General features: G+C 38.7%; 1 protein-coding gene across 3 annotated transcripts in view; it reads left to right on the top strand.

Moving 5' to 3' along the window:
* The window catches only part of RFTN2 (raftlin family member 2), an 81,583-nt gene extending 71,656 nt beyond the window's left edge, over positions 1–9,927 (top strand). For all 3 annotated transcript variants that reach the window (XM_039219761.1, XM_039219762.1, XM_039219763.1), the window contains one exon: positions 9,055–9,927. In XM_039219761.1, the coding sequence (XP_039075692.1) occupies positions 9,055–9,327 (273 nt within the window). In that variant the 3' untranslated portion in view covers positions 9,328–9,927. The remainder of the gene's footprint in view (positions 1–9,054) is intronic.
* The last annotated feature ends 13,787 nt before the right edge of the window (positions 9,928–23,714 follow it).

Genomic DNA, 23,714 nt, shown 5'->3' on the forward strand with positions numbered 1-23,714 from the left:
GCTAAACAACTATGGTATATCCATCCATACAATAAAATTCTACTCAGAAAAAAAAAAAGAAATGCAATAATTACATGCACAATATGTTGAATTAATTGCAAAAACATACTGATTAAAAGAAGTCAGCTTCAAAAGATTACAGAAAGAAAAATCTACTGAAAAAAAGGCAGCCTACTGAATTGGAGGAGATATTTGCAAAAGGCATATCTGATAAATGGTTAATATCCAAAATATATAAAGAACTTACACAACTTAACACACACAGAATAAAACAAATAATCCAATTAAAAATGGGCAGAAGACATACAGATGTTCCACACACACATGAAAAGATGTTCAACATTACTCATCATCAGGGAAACGCAATGAAAGCCACAGCGAGAGATCACCTCATATCAGACAGAACGGCTAATATAAAAAAAAATAAGAAATAACAAGTATTGGAATCCTGTGCACTATTGGTGGAAGTGTAAATTGGTGCAGCCACTGTTGAAGACTGTATGGAAGTTCCTCAAAAAATTAAAAATAAAAATACCATTATGATCCAGTAATCCCACTTCTGGGCATTTACCCCCCAAAATGTAAAAACACTAATTCAAAAAAGAGATATGTACCCCTATGTATACTGCAGCATTATTTACAATAGCCAAGATATGGAAGCAACCCAAGGGCTCATCAATAGATGACTAGATAAAGAAGGTGTGGTATATACATGCAATGGAATATTACTCAGACATAAAAAAGACTGAAGTTTTGCCATTAGCAACAACATGGACAGATCTAGAGAGTACGATGCTAAGTGAAATAAGTCAGAGAAAGACAAATGCCATATGATTTCATTCATAAGTAGAATTTAAGGAACAAAACAAACGAACAAGGAAAAAAAAAAGACAAACAAAAAAACCAGACTCGTATACAGAGAGAACAACTAGTGGTTACCAGAGGAGAGGTGGGTGTGGGAGGGAAGGACAAAATGGGGGTGGAGATAAAGAGTACACTTGTCGGGACACCTGGGTGGCTCAGTTGGTTAAGCGTCCGACTTCGGCTTAGGTCATGATCTCACAGTTCGTGGGTTCGAGCCCCATGTCAGGCTATGTGCTGACAGACTCAGAGCCTGGAGCGGGCTTCAGGTTCTGTGTCTCCCTCTCTCTCTGAGCCTCCCCTGCTCACGCTGTCTCTCTCGCTCTCTCAGAAATAAATAGTTTTTTTAAAAAAATGTTTTAGGGGCACCTGGGTGGCTTAGTCGGTTGAGCGTCCGACTTTCGCTTAGGTCATGATCTCGCGGTTCGTGGGTTCGAGCCCCGCGTCGGGCTCTGTGCTGACTGCCAGCTCGGAGCCTGGAGCCTGTTTCAGTCTGTGACTCCCTCTCTCTCTGACCCTCCCCTGCTCATGCTGTCTCTCTCTCTCTTTCTCTCTCTCCTAGAAATAAATAAAACATTAAAAAAAAATTTTAAAAACACACAAGGAAAGTTTAAAAAAAAAAGAGTACACTTGTCATGATGGGCACGGAGTAATGTATACAATTGTTGAATCACTATACTCCTGAAATTAATATAGCTCTGTATGTTAATTATACTGCAATTTAAAAATAATAATAAAAAATAAAAAGTTTACAAATATTCCATTTATATGATATTCTCAAAGAGATAAAGCTATAATGTGGAGAACAGATCAGTGGTTGTTAAGAATTAGGGTTTGGGGAAGGGAAGTGATAAAGGGATCACACGGGGGATTTGCAGGAGGTAATGGAACTGTTATGTGTCCTATTATGGTTATACAAAACCATACATAGGTATTGAAATTCATGGAACTATACACTTTTAGTATATAATAATTTAAAAATTAAAACATTGCTTTATAAATCATCCAGACTACATTTTTTATATCTTTGTCCATTGAAGACTGTCCTTGGGTAATGAAATTCTTATGAAGTAAGTCTATGCAGGGTGATAAACCAAGGTCTTTCTGTCTTGTTCCTTTTATCTATTTGTGCTTTTCTTTATTTTGGAGAGGCCTCTAGATAAATTTAATGATGTGAAATTCACTAGAGTAAGAGATTCCAACCAGTATTTTACCTCCATCTATCAAAATGTTCCCAACTTTTCTTCCAAGATGTTTTTCTTCACTTTTTGTTTCTTTTGAAGACTCAAAACTCATTGAATTTTTTTTATTACCCAAGAATCTCTATTTCAGTTAAATTCCTCAGCCCATTTCCCTTTGATAATTATTCAAAAGAAACAAAGGTCACTTAAAAGTATTTAGTTTCCACTAATTCAGAGTAGAGTTTCCATTCTGTGGTGTTCTTAGGAGTAGAAAACAAAACATAAAAAGGATGCCAGGGGATTGTGTGTGTGTGTGTGTGTGTGTGTGTGTGTGTCCGCACCCGCACACACGCGCCACAATCTCCAAGCTTCCATGTCCTCATCTGTAAAATATAGACAATTAAAACATATATATATGTATGTATGTATACATATAATATGTATGTATGTATTATATATATGTATATAATATTGGTACTTACCACATAATTGTGAGGAGAATTCAATTCAGTGAGAAAACATGTAATGGGCTTGGCACAATGCCTTGTCATAAGAAGTGAAATGTTGCTTTTGTTTTCAGTAGGGATGTTTTTCTTTCAATACTAGATGATTAAACACTACTAACTCTATGAAGAAATTGAAGAAGGATCTAGAAAGGCCTAATGACCCTCCATTTTCTCCAGCTAAAAATTACCTTCAGCTAGTATGTAGGAATTCTGTTTTTTAATTTGTTTTAACTTTTTTTTTAATTTTAGAGAGGGAGGGGTGGAGGGAGAGAGAGAGAATCTTAAGCAGGGTCCACACTTAGGGTAGAGCCCAATGCACAGCTTGATCCCATGACCCTGGGATCATGACCTGAGGACAAATCAAGAGTAGAACACTCAACCAACTGAGCCATCCAGGTGCCCCAGGACTGTTTTTTTGATGTTCAAAAAATATATATATATATGAGAAATATGGCAAAATATCAACAAGTTTAGAATTAGGTAGTGAGTATATGGTGTTTGTTGTATTATCCTTTAAACTTTCTATATACTTGAAACTTTTCTTAATTAGAAAGTTGGGAAAAATTAAGCTAAAAAGCAGTTAGGAATTTACCCAAGGGATATAGAAATGCTGATGCATAGGAGCACATGTACCGCAATGTTCATAGCAGCAAAGTAGCCAAAACATGGAAAGAGCCTAAGTGTCCATCAACGGACAAATGGATCAAGAAGATGTGGTTTATCTATACAATGGAATACTACATGGCAATGAGAAAGAATGAAATCTGGCCTTGTGTAGCAACATGGATGGACCTTGAGGGTGTTATGCTGAGCGAAATAAGTCAGGCAGAGAAGGACAAATANGAACTTAACAGAGGACCATGGGGGAGAAGAAGGGGGTAAATGGTGGGGGAAAGGGGGAGAGGCAAACCATGAGAGACTCTTGAATACTGACAAAAACTGAGGACTGATGGATATGGGGGGGAGGAGGGATGGGCACAGAGGGGGGCACTTGTGGGGATGAGCACTGGGTGTTATATGGAAACCAACTTGACAATAAACTATTTGTAAAAAAAAAAAAAAAAAGAAGAAGAAGAAGAATTCCTTTATAAGTTGCAATAAAAAAAATAAATTAAGGGGCGCCTGGGTGGCTTAGTCGGTTAAGCGACCGACTTTCGCTTAGGTCATGATCTCGCAGTTCGTGGGTTCGAGCCCCGCGTTGGGCTCTGTGCTGACTGCCAGCTCGGAGCCTGGAGCCTATTTCAGTCTGTGTCTCCCTCTCTCTCTGACCCTCCCCTGCTCACGCTGTCTCTCTCTCTCTCTCCTAGAAATAAATAAAACATTTGAAAAAATAAATAAATAAATAAATTTTAAAAATTAAGCTAAAAAGCATTAGTCACCCAACAAGTTATTCATTCATTATTAATTGGTAACCAATTAGTTACTAAGATGCTATACCATAAAAGACCTATAAGAAATGAATTAAATACAACAGAAAGGTCTCTCTCGTCATAGTCTAAGATCAGGCAGGCCCTCTAGGGTGGGGCAAGGCTCTGCTTCATGATGGGTCAGCTCTGCTGCCCTTCACATTTGGCTGCTGCCACAGTTGTTGCTGTGTCTAGCCAGCAAGAAGCAGGAAAGAGGAATTCCAGGCATGCTTCTAAGGCACTGACCCCCAAGTCACATATTTCTTCTCACCTCCCATTGACCTGAACTTATTTATGTCACCACAGGTATCCGCAAGGGAGGCAGGGAAATGTAATTTGGGAAACCATGAGCTGGTACCACGGTGAAATAGCACATGGCCAGCTCAAAACTGCAAGGCACTGCTGGGAGGAGTTCTGTTATTAAAAGAAAAATGGAGAGAATAGATCCTGGGGAGACAGGAGTTTTATTTTAATGGTTTTCATTTTAATTTATTTTTCTTCTTTAGAGCAAAATAATATTCAAATAATATTCTTGTCTTTAAAATACATCTCAAAATGAATGATGTCAAGAAGTAAAGACTTCTTGGGCACATCTGTTGAATCAGTTCTCCAACACAAACCAAGAAGTGAAGGAACAGGAGCCAGAAAAATGTTCTAAATCAGATCTTTTCCAAGATAGCTACAATAAAATCATATATGAATACTAAGAAATATTTAATGTACACATTAACTTCTTTCTTGACCTTACAGTGAGACAATTATTAAACTTAGTTCTTACTTTTTCAGTCATTTGAAGTTGATTTGAAATTATTTGAAAAATCATAAGGATCATATTTATTCATTAGCTGTCAGTATCCTTGATTGAAATCCATGTGAAATCAAATCAGGCGCTAGTGTAAATACAGAGTGTAGAGTATCTCAAAGAGCATTATGTAAAAATCAAGATGAAAGCATTTTGCTTTTATCATTAACGAGGTTCTTCATCTAAGGAATGCTTTCCACTCAAATTAAATGAGCTTTTTCCTGGTGTGAACAGAAGAGGAAGAGTGGTCCCTATTGGCGCAGGACAAGGTTCGGGCTGTAGAACAGCTCTCTTCTAGGCCACCCCTGCTCTCTTTCAGTGTGCCTGGGGATATAAGGGACAGAAGCCCTGCCCAGATTAGCCTGTGTATATAAGGGAGTTGACTGGCTTCTAGGTGGAAAGGATACTGGCACAGCTTACAACATAGAAAAAGAGCTCTAAGAACCAAGCCCTGAGGCACTGACACCAGAGATTCCACATTGCCAGGATGTTTGTTTGTTTCAGCTTCTAGGTGCATATGTGCAGAGGGCTTCTAATAAAGTAAGTGTGGCCACTTTATCAAAAAGAAAAGAGCTTATTTACCCGAGAGTCCAAATAGCAATCCCAGGGAAGGACTCTGATTGGATCTGATTGGGTCACGTGGCCACACTGCAGCAGAGAAGAAGGTGGTAAGGAAAGCTGACTGGAAAAGTGGTTCTCCACTACACCTTTCCTTCCCAGGCTTGAGTGTTCTGAAAACCCCAAGCTGGGATGACCCAGGAACAAGTTCTGTGAGCAAGCTGGGGTAATGTCTTTCTGCATGTTTCTCTAACTCTTCCAAGTGGTGCTAGAGCTACACTTCAGCTTTTGTGGCTTCCTGATCCTCTCCCAAGCCTGAGGTATACAAGGAAGAGAAGTCCTGAATGTCCACTCCATGTTTTTATTTCTAAACTATATCTTTTAGCTCTTCTTCTACCTTGTCCATCATAACACTGTCCATGTCTTATGATTGCTGGTATAATTCTGACTTCATTCTTTTGTCTTTGTTTTTAAGACACTGACAGTGAAAAATGGAAGCCAGAGTGGTAGGATACCCTAAATTCAACTGACTTGCCATTGGGTCTCATATATTTGAAAAGGATCACCCATTTTTAGCAAATTAGAGGATTCTCAAAAGTTAATGGATTTTATGAAAGATGACATTAGATTTGCATTCAAATCTTGGTATAATTTTCTCCAACTTTATAGTGAGAATATCAGAAGAAAGTGAGAAGATATATCAATAAGCCTGGAATGTAGCATGGAAAATTTCTCCTTATTGATTTAGAGAAATATTTAAAATATAATCTAAGTAGAAAAGTGAGCTGTACACATTTATGTGTACATATGCAAATACATATATATTTAGAGAAAGAAACAGTAAAATACACCAAATTTTAAGTGGTATCTCTGCAAGATAGGATTATGGGTAGGTTGTGCTTTTTTTTCTTTGCTTTTGCCAGACTTTCTATACTGAACATGTATTATTTTTGTAACTGAAGGAAAAATTTATTTGGGCAACACACAAATCTTTGACCATTTAGTCTACTCATATTTTTGCAGCTGTGGGTAATATAGTGTGAAGAGAATGAAATAGGATCTTTGGGCTCCAGTTCAAGGCCACGAATTCCTTGACCTTAGATAAATCCTATCTTCCTTCTGGGCCTGGGTCCTACTTCTGTAGAATGAGGGATTAAAGCAGATGACTTCTCAGGACTGGGCAGGCTTCAGAGTCCTACAGTCTAAGTTAGAAGAGCACTGCAGTTTGATGTGCTGTAAAAGCTATTTGTTCATGTGGAGTGAGAGTAGAGTAGAGGAAGCAATATCATTGCTGAAGATGCATTTTTTAAGAGTCAAATGAAAATAAAAGAAAATAAAAGTGTTTATTCTGAAATCTTTTTTAGAGTTACTATGCTAGGTATTTTGCTATCTTTTAATATGTGAAATTTACATTTTGTGGCTGTTTACTTATTAATACTTACCTATAAGTGAATTACTATGAATATCTTATTAATCTGAATAATACCCACATTTTATTAAGAAAATTCTCACTGTGGGGCACCTGGGTGGCTCAGTTGGTTGGGTGTCCAACTTAGGCTCAGGTCATGATCTCACAGTTCATGAGTTCGAACCCCACATCGGACTCTGTGCTGACAGCTCGGAACTTGGAGCCTGCTTTGGATTCTGTGTCTCCCTTTCTCTCTACCCCTCCCCTACTCGTTTGCTCTCTCTCTTTCTCTCTCTATCTCAAAAATAAATTAACATTAAAATTTTTTTTTAATTCTCACTGAGTTTGTGAGAATTGGCCTCTATTGGTTGGCATGCAATAAGGAATTTACTGCAAAATTTACATTTGGCCCTGGTGTTGGTGAAGAAGGAAAGATCCAGGCAGCCAAGTGCTTCCAGGCACCCCTGGCTTCCTATTTTCTTTCAGTCAACATTGAGAGGTAATTCAAGAATGAATTCTTTATACATGTGGGAAAGAGAGCCAGTAGCCAGGCTTGAGAAAGAAGCCCGGTTTGGCAGTACCCATCAGCCCTTCCTGCAGCCAAAAGCCACCTCCTCACTGATGAGTGTCCCAATGCCAGAGAAAACGTGCCATGCTCAAATCCAGTACCTGAAGAGTAAATCTGTCAGATTCCAATGCTTGTATTAAATTCAATACTTTTGAGGTGCCTGGGTGGCTCAGTTGGTTAAGGGTCCAACTTCAGCTCAGGTCATGATCTTGCAGTTCATGGGTTCCAGAGCCTGGAGCCTGCTTCAGATTCTGTATTTCCCTCATTCACACTCTGTTTCTCTCTCTCAAAAATAAATAAATATTTAAAAAATAAAAAATAAATTTAATACTTCTAATGAATAACAATTTAAAAATATGGATTTAAGGTCTGATATTTGCATTTAATAAATACAAGGGGGCCAATGGAAATGTCACCACCACAGCTATCTCTGACTTGGAACCATGAAAGCTTCCTGTTGAGGCAGGACCCATAAACTTAAACTTGCCTAAGGACTCCAGTAACTCAGCCAAGAAAAAGAACTGCCAACATACGCCTTTCTATGCAATATGCTGGGAACTGCATGTTCCTATACAAACAATACCATAGACTGTGGTTGCATTCCACGGTAGCACATTAAATCTAATTTAGTAAACCTGTTTGTTTGCTTTATGTATTTGCCATAAAAGTCAGTAGAATATACTTCTGTATTTTATATATTACAGTTCAACTAACTTAACTATGGGTTAACAAACTTTTAAAAGACTAGCCTGGGCATGGGCATCCAGCTTCTATATTTTTATAGCTCTTGCATTTAAGAAAATGTAATCCTAATTACCATCTAGCATATAAATGAACTTCCAAGTAATAAACTCTGTGTAAATTGGGAAATTAATGTGCTTTCTTTCTTATCTTTTTAAATTTTATCTCTTTCTTTTTTGTTTATCCTTGTTCAGATTTTTGTACCTAAGACACATCTTCATATGTCATGTTACCAGTATTAAAGATGCCCTTCTCAGGAAATCTCATCAGGAGTCTGAAAACCTACCTGTTGAGTTGCTGCAATTTTCTTCTTGAGATTTTCCTTTATTGACTTAGATATCTTATTTTGACTTGTTACCTTGGCAAAGACCATGTCCTCTTTACTCTGAACTGCACCAAGGGCATTGTCAGCCCTCAGTAAATATTTCATAACAAAAACATCCACAGCTTAAGGTGGTCCAGTTGCTGAGCATTCCTACCGTGTCATGCAGAAGCGGTTTGAACCAGGACAGAGAGAGTGGTCTGCTTGTCTTAGGAAGATGCTCCAGGCATTCTTTCAATATAAGCATGATCAGAATTATTTGTGACTTCTGTGCAGCCTATTCCTGTGTGAAATGGGTATGAGGTGGCCACTGAAGCACTTTTCCCAACTAACACCAAGAAGAAAAATGGAACCTTCAGTTTATTTCTGCCCTACTTTGTTCCCTCAAAGTATGATCTCAGCAGGTTTCTCTCCCCCAGAAATATCACTGAGGGCCCAGATATGTACACAGCCAATCTGTCAGTGAGGAGAAGGATGTGCCAAGAAGCTACTAAAGGTTGTGAAATAGAGAGACAGCTCATTCTTACCTGGGAGGAGAAGGGACTATGAAGAGTGGCTCCCAGTCGGTCCTTAAAGATGAGCAGGATTTGGAAGAGAAGCAAGGATGGTACATTTCAGGCCGAGTACAGTATGTAGTAGATCAAAAGGACAGGAAAGCACTCATCTTTTAAATCCTGGTTGCCAATCTCTTATGTTTTCAGAGGAAAGCGAGCCGGCATACAAAAGGTGAAGACAGGACCAAAGTCACCAGCAGGAGCATCGGATTGGACACGGCCACATCACAACAGACAGACAGCAGAGACCCACCTGAGGAGTGCTTCCTCTCTCCTGCTGGAGAGTGTTGGACAAAGGAGAGGAGGCCGACACAGTACAGCAGCTTCTCCGGCTTCAGCAGCAATGACAGTGTCCTACGGGAATTAGACGACGGTCAGTTTGACCAGGAAGATGGAGTAACTCAGGTCACTTGTATGTGAGCAATGAAGTAAAGCAATGGAGGGCCCTGTAAATAATTATTAAAATAATTGTCAACTGACTTTATTGTATTACTTTATCTGCATTTATGTAATACTTTGAATTTTTCCAGACTCAGGCTTTCCTCTAATCTGCATAAACTTTGGCTCAACCTCCCAGACAAGGAAGAATAACCAACATATTTGTAAATTTAGAATCATGTTTACACTTCTCTCAACTAAAACATCTGTTTAAACAGATGTCTCATTAGGTTTTTAACCAATAATCTACTTCAGTTTCTCATGAATGTACAAGATGTACTTTTCATTTATTTTCCTGGTAAGAAGACTAAATATATTAGCCAGTATTTCACCTAATTAGAAAGTTCTCAGGAAGTCAAAATCTTACTTAAGCTGAAAAGCAGCCTCTCTCTCTTTAAATCCCTCTCTCTCTTTCACATACATGTAAAGGGCTTAATTAATGAAATACCTATTTCCTGAATATAACAATTAATCCAAACTTTGTCTTTAACTATTACATGTATGTACAAAGCAAGCCCCTGTTTGTGAAAATATTCTTCAAAATAAATCCTTTTGTATGTCTTTTTTTTGAGAGAGAGAGAGAGAGAGAGAGGGCGAGCGAGCGAGAGCACATGAGTCAGGCAGAGGGGCAGAGGGAGAGAGAAAAAAAACTTAAACAGGCTCCACACGTAGTGTGGAGCCCAACGTGGAACTCGATTCCAAGACCCTGGGCCAGAAGTTGGACATTCAACCAACTGACCTACCCTGTATGTCTTTGCTTTTGAAGAAAGGGTCACCATGTTTCCAACTCTATACTGATTCATTGAGCTTAAACTCTATTGCTTCTAATAGCCTAGAAATAGAGCAAAGCAGCATCCCTTAAAATTCAATATGAAAAGAACCCACAATCTCAACATTTAGAAACCTTGGTAGAAAGAAAGAATTTCTTATTTTAAATTGCAGATAATATGAAGAGTAGAAAGGTACTTAATAGCTCCATGTGTATGGAGACCCATCTGTTCCATTTCTGCTTTTCTTGCTCTGCTAGTAGGGATGGCTTTGCCTTGCCCATATTTTAACAGGTAAAGATTAAAATTCTACCTAATAAAGGATTTTCATTCATCTATGAAAGGCTTACTTCGAAATGTGGGAATCTTCAAGTGAATTACAACTGACTTTGCCATTGATAAATTTAGTGTATTATATATTTTTATTAGCATTGGTGTTGACATTATAAGATCATTTGAATAATAAAATGTCATTTGTTATTGGGCTATAGTTTTTTTTAACACAAATGCTCATTATACGTTTTATACATATGACAGGTACGTATTACATGTGTAACTAAAGTAGGACAATCTCCATGAATTGTTGATAAGCTTAACATGGAATTATCCCACTTCTACCATGCAGAAGCATTATCTTTGTAAGTATAAAGAAACTTAAGAAGATTTTGTTTTTTATTATTCCTTGGAAATGGCTGTCAACAATATTTGCAGAAATGTTTTTTTGTTTAATTTTCAGATGAACCTGAGTCCCATATTCAAAGGTTGGTAAGTTTTTAGTAGAAACAACCATTACTTCTGCAGCCCACAAAATGCCATGAGTTATGAAACAAGGAATGTTCTCAGAAAGGTCAGTTTTCCCAATGCCAGGGTCTACAAGAGGTAGAGACTCCTATGTCATTCTGTCAGTATATAGAGGGGATTTGAAGTATTAAACACAGAGATAGAAATTTATATTTCTAATTTAAAGGAAAACTCAAGAATATATCAATCACTTTTAAGTTTTTTAATTTTTTTTAAGCATCTTTTTTTTTTACAGTTTGCTTTTAATCTGTATTATAGTGAAATAATGACCAAGGTTTTAGAGCATTTAAAATATGCTTTGAGTCTGTTCTTGAAAAAACAGTAACAAAACTTGGACTCTATATGACTAAGGAGTTAAATGTGACCAATCATTATCTGTCAATGGTATATTTGGTTCTTTTCATAATACTATGTAATTCTAGGTGCCTGGCATATGAATTTTTAATACCTATAAGTTATAATGAAAAAAGATCAAGATCATAGATGTGGGTGTGAAATTCTGCCATTTTTCTTGGTGCAGCATCTCTCATCTTAGGTCTCAACAACCACTTGTTAGCCCCTTCCCATTTGGATTGAATCCCACCCTGTTATCTTTCATGGGCAATATTTAACGCCTATTCACCATAGAAATCACTATTGAGCTGATGAACAGCTCTATCAATGTCACAACAATTCCCTTCAGTATAAAATAAATGGAAAAGTAAACAGGCTTTCAAGAGTCTTCAGGCTCCCATAAAAGCAGTAGGCAGAGCTATAGTCAATCCAAATCACAACTATCTCCAAATCTTTTATCAGAAACAAGTGTTTACATATTTGAATATAAGTGTACCAGATGCATTTTCATTTCTTTCATTCTGGACGAACTGAGGACTGTCTCATTTTCCTAGCCTTGGCTCACTACCTTGATTCCTCGCTACCATTCCTGCTGGGCTGGAAGGAATATGGCTCTTTCAGCATCAGGCTAAAAAAGATTTCCTTCTCTCAACTCCTCAGGGCCTCAGAATATCCCTGTATGAAAAGGCTAATCAAGTGAGAACTCAAATGGAACAGGTGCTAACAATGGATAAAGTCTGTAACTAAACACATTAAATCAATATACTGGTGGATATGTAGGAAAACTAGCTAAATGCAAACTACCAGAGTTTAGAGCATATCCATTTAAATAATATTTGTTGTGCAGCTTATCATACCTTGAAAGTGAAATTTATTGTGCAATTACCTAAAGTTTATACAGCCAGTGCTGACAGATGATTAAGTTATCAGATGGTGTTTGATGGTGAAATATTAGGCGAAACTATAAAATAATGATCCTGTTTTCTGTTATGGTCATAAACTTTTTGTGTAGCCAATCCCAAAAATGGATTCCAAAAATGTTTTGGGCATTAAATATCATTGAACGTGTAAGTATCAAGGTGATTCTTTGTAGGCTTTTATCAACCAATATTCTTAATTGCAAGCAACAGAAATTGACCTTGGCTCATTTAGCATTAAAGGAGTTTAGTTCAAAAGGTATCTAGAATTGGCCTTCACCAAAATTTAAAACTTCTGTTCATTAAACTCACAGTTTAAGAAATGAAAAGGCAATAAATGTCCATCAAATGACAAATGGATCAAGAAGATGTAGTTTATCTATACAATGGAATACTACATGGCAATGAGAAAGAATGAAATCTGGCCATTTGTACCAATGTGGATGGAACTTGAGGGTGTTATGCTGAGTGAAATAAGTCAGGCAGAGAAAGACAGATACCATATGTTTTCACTTATAGGTGGATTAGGAGAAACTTAACAGGGGACCATGGGGGAGGAAAAGGGGAAAAATAGTTGGGGAGAGGGAGGGAGGCAAACCATGAGAGACTCTTGAATACTGAGAATAAACTAAGTGCTGATGGGTGTGGGGGAGCATTATATGGAAACCAACTTGACAATAAACTATGAAAGAAAAAAAAATTTTTTAATTAAAATTAAAAAAAAAGAAATGAAAAGGCAAGCTGCAGACTGGGAGAATATGTTTGCAAAGCACATACCTGACAAAAGATTCATATTAAGAATATATAAATGGCTCTAATAAATCAATACCAAAAAACCCCACCACCCAATTATAACTTGGCAAAAGGCTTAAACACTTAATAAAAGAAAATATAGAGACTTCTGCTTGCAGAAAGATGGAAGCAGATTTCTCCCATGAAGTATGTATAACTGAAAACCCTGAGCATTACTCATGAAACAAACATAAGATGACCAGTAGCAAGTTCCTTGATTTTATTTTTGCCTCACGTATCTCAGACTTGAGACCTGAAAAAGCCAGAAATCTAGAAATGACAACATTGCAAATCAAAAAACCCTAACAAAAGCCTACTAAGACAGCAAATATTTAGATAATAACCACTCTACCCCAGCCAAACACCACAGAAAAACCTGTGACCTCACTCACCCCCACTCCACTAGTACAGATGGAGTGGGAAGAATAGATTTCTACCCTCACAAGGCTATATGAAGAGGCCCCAATACATTGGCTAAGGTGATGTCGGAGAAAGAAGCAAGGGACCATAATTTCATCCGCATTGGCCCTGCAGCCGGCCCTCACCCCAAAGTGTTAGTGGAGGTCCTGTAAGAAGCTTAAACTTAACCCCCATCCTGTTGTAATGAGGCATCTCTCTCCTTCTCTACTGCTGTGACATCAGAGGAAGCTTAGTGAAAATTCAGGACTTTATTGCCCAGTGGTAATGAGGCCACTTCCACAGAGATGTCAGTGGAGACCCCAGAGAGAATTGGAACTCCCACTCCTTCCCAGCAGTGGAGAATAACACCCCTCTCATGTGTCAACAGAGGTTGAGTGGGGAACTTGGTCTTGTAGCTCCACTTAGCACTGAGTAGATGGTACCCCCAATTCCTACACTGGTGTAGTGTCAGAAAAAGCCAGCTAACATAGAAGGTATAAATATTTAAGATCTAGAATCTCATAATATGAAAAGACCTAGTTTCAATACAAATAATTAATAAAAACCAAGAACCAGAAAGATCCCAAATTAAATGAAAAAGTGCAAAAAAGATACCAACAATATAGTGACATCAGAATTAACATTAAAAGGTTTTGGTGCACCTATGGTGAAGATGCTTCAATAAACAATTATGAATGTGCTTAAAACAAATGGAAAAAATAGCATCAGCAAAAAAATAGAAGATATAAAGAACCAGGGGCGCCTGGGTGGCTTAGTCGGTTAAGCGTCCGACTTTCGCTTAGGTCATCATCTCGCGGTTCCTGGGTTCCAGCCCCGCGTCGGGCTCTGTGCTGACTGCCAGCTCGGAGCCTGGAGCCTGTTTCAGTCTGTGACTCCCTCTCTCTCTGACCCTCCCCTGCTCACGCTGTCTCTCTCTCTCTCCTAGAAATAAATAAAACACTAAAAAAAAAAAATTAAAAAAAAAAAAAGAAGATATAAAGAACCCAATGGAAATTTTAGAACTGAGAAATGCAGTACCAAGATAAAAACCTCAGCGGATGGGCTCAACAGCAGAATGAAGGGGACAAAAGAAAGAGTATCTATGAAAGAGCAATCGAAATGACCCAATCTAAACATCTGAGCAACAGAGAGAAAATAGACTTAAAAACAAACGAACAAAGCCCCTGAATGGGCTTTGGACTATAACAAAACAACAAAAGATGTAATATTCCTGTCATTAGTGTTCTGGGAGGAGGAGTGTAGAAAGGGTGAATGAAATTTCCAAATCTGGTCAGAGACATGTAAATTTACGGATTTAAGAAGGTGAAACTAATCTATAGTGATGAAAATTAGAGTAGGAGCTGCTTGTGGGGTTGGGGTTAGGGGGCGACTGTTGACTTAGTCTGTTCAGGCTGAGAATACCACGGACTGGGTGGCTTTTAAACAATAGAAAAATACGTCTCACCATTCTGAGGACTTGAAGTCCAAGATCAAGGAGCCAGCAGATTCAATGTCTGCTGAGAGCCTACTTCCTTGTTCATAGATGGCTGTCTTCTTGCCTGTAGCTTGAGAGGGTGGGAGGGGCAAGGGGGCTCTCAGGGCTCTCTTTTGTATGGGCATAAATCCCATTCATGTGGGCTCTACCCTCATGACTTAATCGCCTACCAAAGGCCCACCTCTCAATACCATCACATGGAGGATAAGGATTTCAAGAATGTTAGGAGGACACAGATGCTCAGTATATAGCAACTGTAAAGGCACATAGGAGAACTTTCTGGGGTAAGAGAAATGTTCTATATCTTTATTTGGTTGAAAGTAACACAAGTATATGCAATTGTCAAAATCCATTGAACTATATACTTAAGATAGGTACATCTGACTATGTGTAAATTGTGCCTTAGTAGAAGAAATACTGATTGGAGAATTTACAGATGTGTTGGGAGGACTAGAGAACCAAGCTCAATGCTAAGCTTCCAGGACAAAGGGCAAACCTCTACAAGAGAACAAGCCTGGTGAGGCACCAAGTGCCACTGCCAGGAATCCAGCTTTCCAGTGTACAGCCACAATCGTTTTCGGGACCTGCAGCCCCCCCAAACCCAAATCCTTCTGCTGCCGTTCTTTTCAGCAAAATGATTGCTATTTGATCAACTTTCTTCCTCTCATGACTCGGCTCTGAACTGGCATCTCACATGGGTGAGCCTGTGCTCTAGCTTGGGAATCAGAATGCAGAATATGAGTATTGTAGGTACTGGGCAGGGCGGCACTCATCAGGCTCCAGATCCCCCAAACATAGCACACATGTTTATTTATGGAGCCAAGTCAAACTCTGATTGGACCTGAAGCAAATGATCAGAAGTTAACATCACCAGTAATGGAACCAGCCAGCATCCTGTGACTTCTGATACATGCTGAGGACATGATACCATTTCTGTGGTAGTCCTGACAAAAAATGAGCAATCTGAATGAAATCATTAGGAAATGCCAGATGAACCCATTCTGTAAAACAACTGGCCTACATAGTTTAAAAAATGTCAAGGTCATAAAAGACAAAGGACATGAAAGACAACAGGAACTGTTTCACATTCTGGGAAACTAGAGAAACATGACAACTAATTGCAACACATGACCCTCGACTGCATCCTAGATGGTGAGGAGGGGTGGCTGGGGTGTCAGGAGGAAGTTATATAACATAACTGGGACTACGGACTACTGATTAAATTATGATATTGTATCAATGTTCAGTTTCTCAATTTTAATGATAGTACTTAGCTATGTAAAAAAATTTCTTATGAAATATACACAAAAATATTCAGGCACAAAGGGAATAATACCTGCCACCTATTCTCAAATGATTCAGAAAAAAAAAAGTATGTGTGTATCTATGTTGAGAGAGACAGAGAAATGGAAAATTTGATAATGCAAATGGGGCAAAATGTAAACAATTGGTGAGACTGGATAAAGGGTTTATGACAGTGCCTTTTTTTTTTTTTAAAGTAAATTCTACACCCAGTGTAGGGCTCAAATTCATGACCCTGAGACCAGGAGTCGCAGGCTGTACTGACTGAGCCAGCCACAGGCCCCCCCATGAGTTTTGTGTTGTTGTTTTTGGGTTTTTTTGACAGTTTTTTTACTCTTCTGTCAACTTGTTTGGAAGCTTGAAATTGTATCAAATTAAAAGTTTGAAAAAAAGAAAGAAAAGATGCCAGTCCAGTCAGCCAGAAAACATAACACATGATTACTACAAATAGTAGCTTTCAGTGACATTTGCTATGAAGCAACAAACACGTGACTTAGAAGGGATTACATTTTAATATAGTTGGTCTTGTGCAGGGTAGAATCTATTAACCTACAAAGATCTTAAAATTTTCTGATTTTAAGGTCTTCAGAAGCTCCAGGCACAGGATGTCAGACTGAGCAAAGTAGCAGATGGCTGTGTCAGGACCTGAGATTATGAGTTACAGATGGGCCCTTATCAGTAGATATAGGATGTCACAGGCACTGGAAGAGAGTAGGCAATTGGGAACTCACAGGCTGAGAGGACACTGACCTCAAGAGAAGTCTAGTCCTGTCGATATACACCTGGATTCCCATTCACCATCACCACTACATTTCCAGGCCACATCTTTAACCACTTTTCACACTCCATTCTGATTCCAGCTAAGCAATTTGTATTTCTCAGTGAGTACAAAATAAGCTCTAGGGTCCTGGTGAGCCCTTGAATCCTGTGAATGAGTAATGTCCGAGAAGTGGCAGAGATAATGATGCCTTCCATTTGGAGGGTCTTGACAGCCAGAAAGACACCCTTGAGAGGCTCCACTCCTAATGAGGCCCACCCGTCTGCCACTTAACCTCTCACTTCACAGACTGGCCTCTCCTAATGCCCCAGAAATGTGACATCGATCAATATGGTCACTTTCAACTTGCTCTTATCTTGCTGAATCTGAGCTGTCCATTCTGTACTGATGGGTTCTTCTCAGATTGATTATAAGGAACTGGTATTTAATTATAATAACAAAAACTTATTCTCCATCCTTGCTCTAAAGGTTGACATCTTATTCAGAAAGAGCAAACTTTATTCATTCCACCCATAATGCTCTCACCACCAAGCTCATTCTGCCACACACCATACTGTATTTCCCTTCCCCAAGCAATGCTTGAAAACTCCCTCTCCTCCTAATTCCCCTAACTTATCACTAGTTGTTTCAAATCCTGTTGTATTAACACATTTAACTATGTTCAAATGTTCAAAATAGCTATACATAAATACACCACCAAAGCAAATTGACTGATAAATGGATAGGGTTTGAATATAGGTTAGAAAAAACTTCATATTAATGTAAATAAACAAAAATATTTTAAGAGAGATTATTGACAAATCCTAGCATCTTTAACAAAACATGAGAGGACATTGATATAAGCCATTACAATAGTCCTCCATTTATCTGCAGGGGATACATTCTAACACCCCCAGTCGATGCCTGAAATCACGGAGAGTACTGAACCCTATGCAATGTTTTTTTTTTTTCTATACATATATACCCATGATAAAGTTTAAGTTATCAGTTAAGCACAGCAAGAGATTAACAACAATGAACAAAACAATGATAACAATACACTGTAGTCATGAAAGTTAGGTGAATAGGGTCTCCTCTTACACCCTAGTCACCCTTCTTGTGATGATGAGAAGATACAGTATGTAATGAGATGAAGTGAGGTGAATGACATGGGCTCTGTGACGCAGCAATAGGCTGCTACTGGCCTTCTGAAGATTCAGGGGAAGGTCCTCTGCTTCCAGACCGCAGTTGACCTTGGGGAACTGAAACTGCAGGAAGCGAAACCGCAGATGTGGTAGGGGAGGGGGTAGGGGGAAATACTGTATTATCACACACATCTTGCATGTTTCTCAATGAAATTTTTTATGAGTCTGAGGACCTTCAGATACCCAGTGAAAATTTTTTAAGTATTTATTTTGAGAGAGACAGAGAGTGTGGTGGAGGAGCAGAAAGAGAGAGGGAGAAAGAGCATTCCAAGTAGATTTCCACTTGTCAGTGCAGAGCCTGATTTGGGGCTCAAACCCATGAACTTCGAGATCATGACCTGAGCTGAAACCAAGCATTGGATACTTAACTAACTGAGCTACCCAGGTGGCCGTACTCAGTGAAATTTTTTAACTTTACAAAGGCAGTTTTCACAAAGTAATGCTAGAATGTAGAATTAAAAAACTATATAAGATATTCCAAATTTAGTAAGGGAGAAATTGAAGATCTATAGTTAAAGATGCATTTTTGCATAACTTATTCCTCTACGCTTGAAGGTCACAGACATCACATTTTCTTTCTTCTCCAGCAGTCTCATTTCTGGTTTCCAGAAACTGTGCTGTTTATATAGCTGTTATCTGAAGTTTATTTTATAATTTGCCTTCAAGATCATAAATACAGTCCTTAGAATGCTGCATTCATTTACCTAACTAGACAGATGCAAATGTATTTTTCCCCAGAAAAAGGGCTTCTTTTAAGAGAAACCATTCATGAAATATGTCATCTGTGTTAAGAGCTTACAATATCTCAGCTTATTCACTCAACTGGATCTAGATTATCATAGACTGAACTTTTGAAGGGTGATTTGAAATTCTATATTTTATGTTAAATCTCTTGCTATGTAAACAGAGAAGGCTACAGCCAAGTGACAACACCTGCAGTGTACAATTCTGACTCAAAGCACATCTTGGTCAAACTCAAGAGATCCATCAGGTTAGTGGTTGGTTGTATAGGAAGCCCTCGGGAAGAATGAGTACATTGTGAAGCTTTTGGCATACTTGTAAATTAGCTAATGAAAGCTGAAGGCAAATGGGATTTTAGCCAGTTGATGACTGACCTATTTTTAATTTAGAATTGGAAGCAGGAGAAGGAGCTGTTTATAATCAGCCAGAATCACAGTAGTGATTAAGATATGCCCTGGAAATAAAACAGGGGTTTTGTAAGTCCCCAAACATCCCAACTAGTTAGTGTCCACACTCAGATGTACCGAATACTCTATTAGTTGAAAAGATTTCACACAACTCCCTACTCTAACCTACTCCCAGAGACTAAGATAAAGACTGCATTGTCATGCTCTGGCCCCAGGAAGCACTTTGGGACCCAGCTGAAGAATCTTATCTAACATGCAATTTAACTTGGGTGTTTTAAGAATGGCAATCACCGGGTGGCACATGTTTATGGTACTGTCCTACTAAGAAGTCATATGGCAAGGGATGTGAGTTTCCTAGGAGAAAGGAGATGAACTTTTCTCCTTTCTTTGTCTTTTCTACATTAAGCTCCACACCGGTTAGGGATTTAAGGACCCAGCTCTGCACTATCTATCTGTGGAAATTCTGGACAAGCATTTAATTGCTGTGGCCTTGGTTTGTTGTTGAGGTTTTTGTTTTGTTCTTAATTATAAAACAAGAGGACAAGAAAAAGGAGCCTCAACTCAGTAAATCCCAGGATTCTTTTTTAGCTCTAAATAGATTTTCTCATCTTTCTCTTTGGGATTTGCTAATACCAGCACAACAGAGCCCTTAAGTTGTACTAACAGAAGCTGTTACTTTAGATTCAGTTCCAAAAATTAAGCAAATGCAAGTGATTCAAGAGTGGTGATATGAAGGCTGGATTCAATGTCTGTGTTGCTCCCAAATAGATCAATATGTTCCTTGGTCTAGAATATGCTAAACAAGACTGCACAAGCCTTACGGCCCTAGTAAGTGTCCTACAGATTCCAGACCAACTGGTATGGGGCATACTCACATATGGGGATAGAGAAAATCGCAGTTTAGTTTGGAAGACGTGAATTTTAAAAGCTTCACGAGTGACTCTGATATGCTAACCGTTTGGGAAACCACTGTGAAATGTAGGAGGTGAGGTAAATGGTACACTTTTTTCAAATCAATAAACAGTAATTGTAACCATGGTTTTTTGAGAAGATAAATCTGGTGATAGCAAAAACATTCACTTTGGGTAAGTTCCCAGAGGAAGGAGTGGGGTTGGGACATACCACCTGCTTTTCCGCGGATCACGGAGAAAAGCTACATAAGAGCAAAAGGAAGAGGGCAGCCCCTCAACTGACCTGCCCCTAAACAGCTTTGTTGCAAGAGCTGGCAGTTGCCTTGTTTTGTTTAAATATGAGAGCCTGTTTGAAACATGTTGAATCTTATAACTTGGTGAAATTCAAAAGCCTTGTTTTATAATGACACTAATATGAGAACATTTAACTGTGATTTTGGAGAGAACCCTCTTGTATCTTGGATTGATTTGATTGAGAAAAACCAGGTATATTTTAACAGGTCTGGAATGTTTGGTTGCTCACAAAGTCAGACTGCTGCCATTGCAGAATTTCCAAGTTCATCTCAATTACATAACATACAAGAAATAAAAAATACCACAATCGGATTAAAAATTAAGTGCATAGCATGGAGAATTAACAATGAATTTGAAAGGATTGCTGTGGTAGGCTGAATAAAGGTAAAGGTACTGTAAGATGTCCACTTCCTAATCCCAGAACCTGTGAATATTACTTTATATAATACAAAAGGGACTTTGCAAATGATTAAGGATTTTGAGATGGGGATTTTATCCTGGATTATCCAGGTGGGCCCAACGATGAAATCACAAATGCCCTGAGAAGGAAGCAGAGAGCTCACTATAGAAGAGCAGGCATTGTGATGATGGAGTAGAATGATGTGGCCACAAGCCAGAGAATGATGGCCAGCAGCCTCCAGCCAATAAAAGAGGCAAGGAATGGATTTTCCCCTGAGCCTCTAGAAAGAAACAGGAGCCTAATTTTAGCCCTAATAAAATTGATTTCGAACTTCTGACCTCAAGAACTGTAAGAGAATAAATTTATATTAAGCCATTAAATCTATGGCAGACTTCAAAAATTAGTATAATCACTGACTAATGGTTATCTCAAGGATCAGACCCCAAGATCTGCATTTGTTTTGTAAAATTATGCTTAAAAAACCAGAAGCACCTAGTATTTCTAAAGTGGTTTAAAGATTTACCAAATCAAGGCAAGTCTATTTTTTTCCCTATACACACCTGGTTTTAAAAACACTGAAACTTAGAAAGATAGATATCATATGTTTTCACTCATATGTGGATCTTGAGAAACTTAACTGAAGAACATGGGAGAAGGGAAGGGGAAAAAATTGTTACAGAGAGGGAGGGTGGCAAACCACAAGAGACTCTTAGATACAAAAAAACAATCTTAGGATTGATGGGAGGGTGGGGGAGAGAAATGGGTGATGGACATTGAGGAGGGCACTTGGGATGAGCACTGATGTATGTAAGTGATGGGACTATGGGAATCTACCCCAAAAACCAAGAGCATACTTGACACACTGTATGTTAGCCAATTTGATAATTATGTTAAAAACAAAAAAACTTGTTACTTTTTGGGGGGCAGAGGAGTAGGGATTTCCCTCAAATATCAAAATGATTCTGTTTAACTACTGAAGGGGTGCCTGGGTGGCTCAGTCCATTAGGCACCTGACTCTTGATTTTGGCTCAGGTTACGATTTCATGATAGTGTCATGATCTCATGATCGTGAAATTGAGCCCATGTTGGACTGCTAGCTGGGTGTGCAACCTGCTTGGGTTTTTCTCTCCCTTTGCCCCTCTCCCACTCACAGGCGCTTGTGCAGGCATGCACATGCTTGTTCTCTAAAAAATTTTTTAAAAAATGAATAAAATAAAATAAGTAAATTAAGTTACCGGAATTAGATCTCATTTATAGTGACCATACCCACTGTTTTCTCATTTCAGGAGTTTCACTGTTCTTTTAATTACCTTCAGTCTATCTCTGAAGGAGAGGATGGAAAAATACGAGGACACAATCCCATAATTCCTACTTGATTTAAGCTTACTTAAAAAAAATTTTTTTTTAAATATTTTTATTTATTTCTAGGAGAGAGAGAGACAGCGTGAGCAGGGGAGGGTCAGAGAGAGAGGGAGACACAGACTCTGAAATAGGCTCCAGGCTCTGAGCTGGCAGTCAGCACAGAGCCCGACGCGGGGCTCGAACCCACGAACCGCGAGATCATGACCTAAGCGAAAGTCGGACGCTTAACCGACTAAGCCACCCAGGCGCCCCCAAAAAAATTTTTTTTAATGTTTATTTTTGAGAGAGAGTGTGAGTGGGGGAGGAGCAAAGAGAGAAGGAGACACAGAATCTGAAACAGGCTCCAGACTTTGAGCTGTCAGCACAGAGCCTGATCTGGGGCTTGAACTTGGGACCAGCGAGATCATGACCTTGGCTGAAGTTGGATGCTTAGCCAACTGAGGCCACAAAAAATGTATTTGAAAGAGAAAGAGAGAGAGAGAGAGAGAGAGAGATCAGGAAAGGGGCAGAGGGAGAGAGAATCTCAAGCAGGCTCCATGCTAAGCACAGAGCCTGATGCACGGCTACAACCCCTGACCCTGAGATCATGACCTGAGCCAAAATCAAGAGCTGGACACTCGATCCACTGCAGCCAGGCACCCCTAATCTCTTTTAAAGCATTAAAAAAAAAAAAAAAGTAAACATTTTCTTACTACCTTCATGGATGTAAGTGCAGGATATCAATTGTATTTGACTTTTGGAAATGGAGGTTATTGTCAAAATTTAGTATTCAAGAAATGAAAATCAACTACTTTTACTAAAACATTTGCATAGCATGGAAGAACACCAGGACACCTTTTAACTACACTCAAGAAGTATTGAAAACGTATATAAATAAAATGTAGAATTTGTGCAAATAAAATTAGAGGAAGGCTTCAGGCAACAAACTGTCAACGAAGTACCCAGGGGAAAAAACAAATTAGTTCTATTACAATGAATTTCACATCAGTATGTTTAAAACTATAACATGACTCTCGCTAACCATGTGATCACAGATTACTTAAAAAAAATTTTTTTTAAAATGTTTATTTTTAAGAGAGAGAGAGTGTGTATGAGCAGGGGAGGGGCAGAGATGGAAGGAGATACAGAACTGAAAGCAGACTACAGGCTCTGAGCTGTCACCACACAGGGCTCAAACACATGTACCGGCGAGATCATGACCTGAGCCTAATGGACGCTTAACTGACTGAGCCACCCAGGCGTCCTGTGTAATCATGGATTTCTAATTTGATTCTGATATTAAAAAGGGTTAACTCAGTAAGAATTTAACTGAGAAACTGAGAAATGCAAAGTTAACACCTCAAGTCTGGGATTTGTACACACAGGAAAGAATTAGGATACTTACAGAAACAAACTAAGTTAGCTACTTTCCCAGATATGATAGGAAAAAGAGTGAGTTACAAGTAAGTTGACTATAGGAGCAAAATTCATGGAAAGTTTTAACTTT

This window comes from Hyaena hyaena, unplaced genomic scaffold, assembly GCF_003009895.1.
Source record: "Hyaena hyaena isolate Hyena2069 unplaced genomic scaffold, ASM300989v1 scaffold_832, whole genome shotgun sequence".
In the NCBI taxonomy this organism is placed as follows: Eukaryota; Metazoa; Chordata; class Mammalia; order Carnivora; family Hyaenidae; genus Hyaena; species Hyaena hyaena.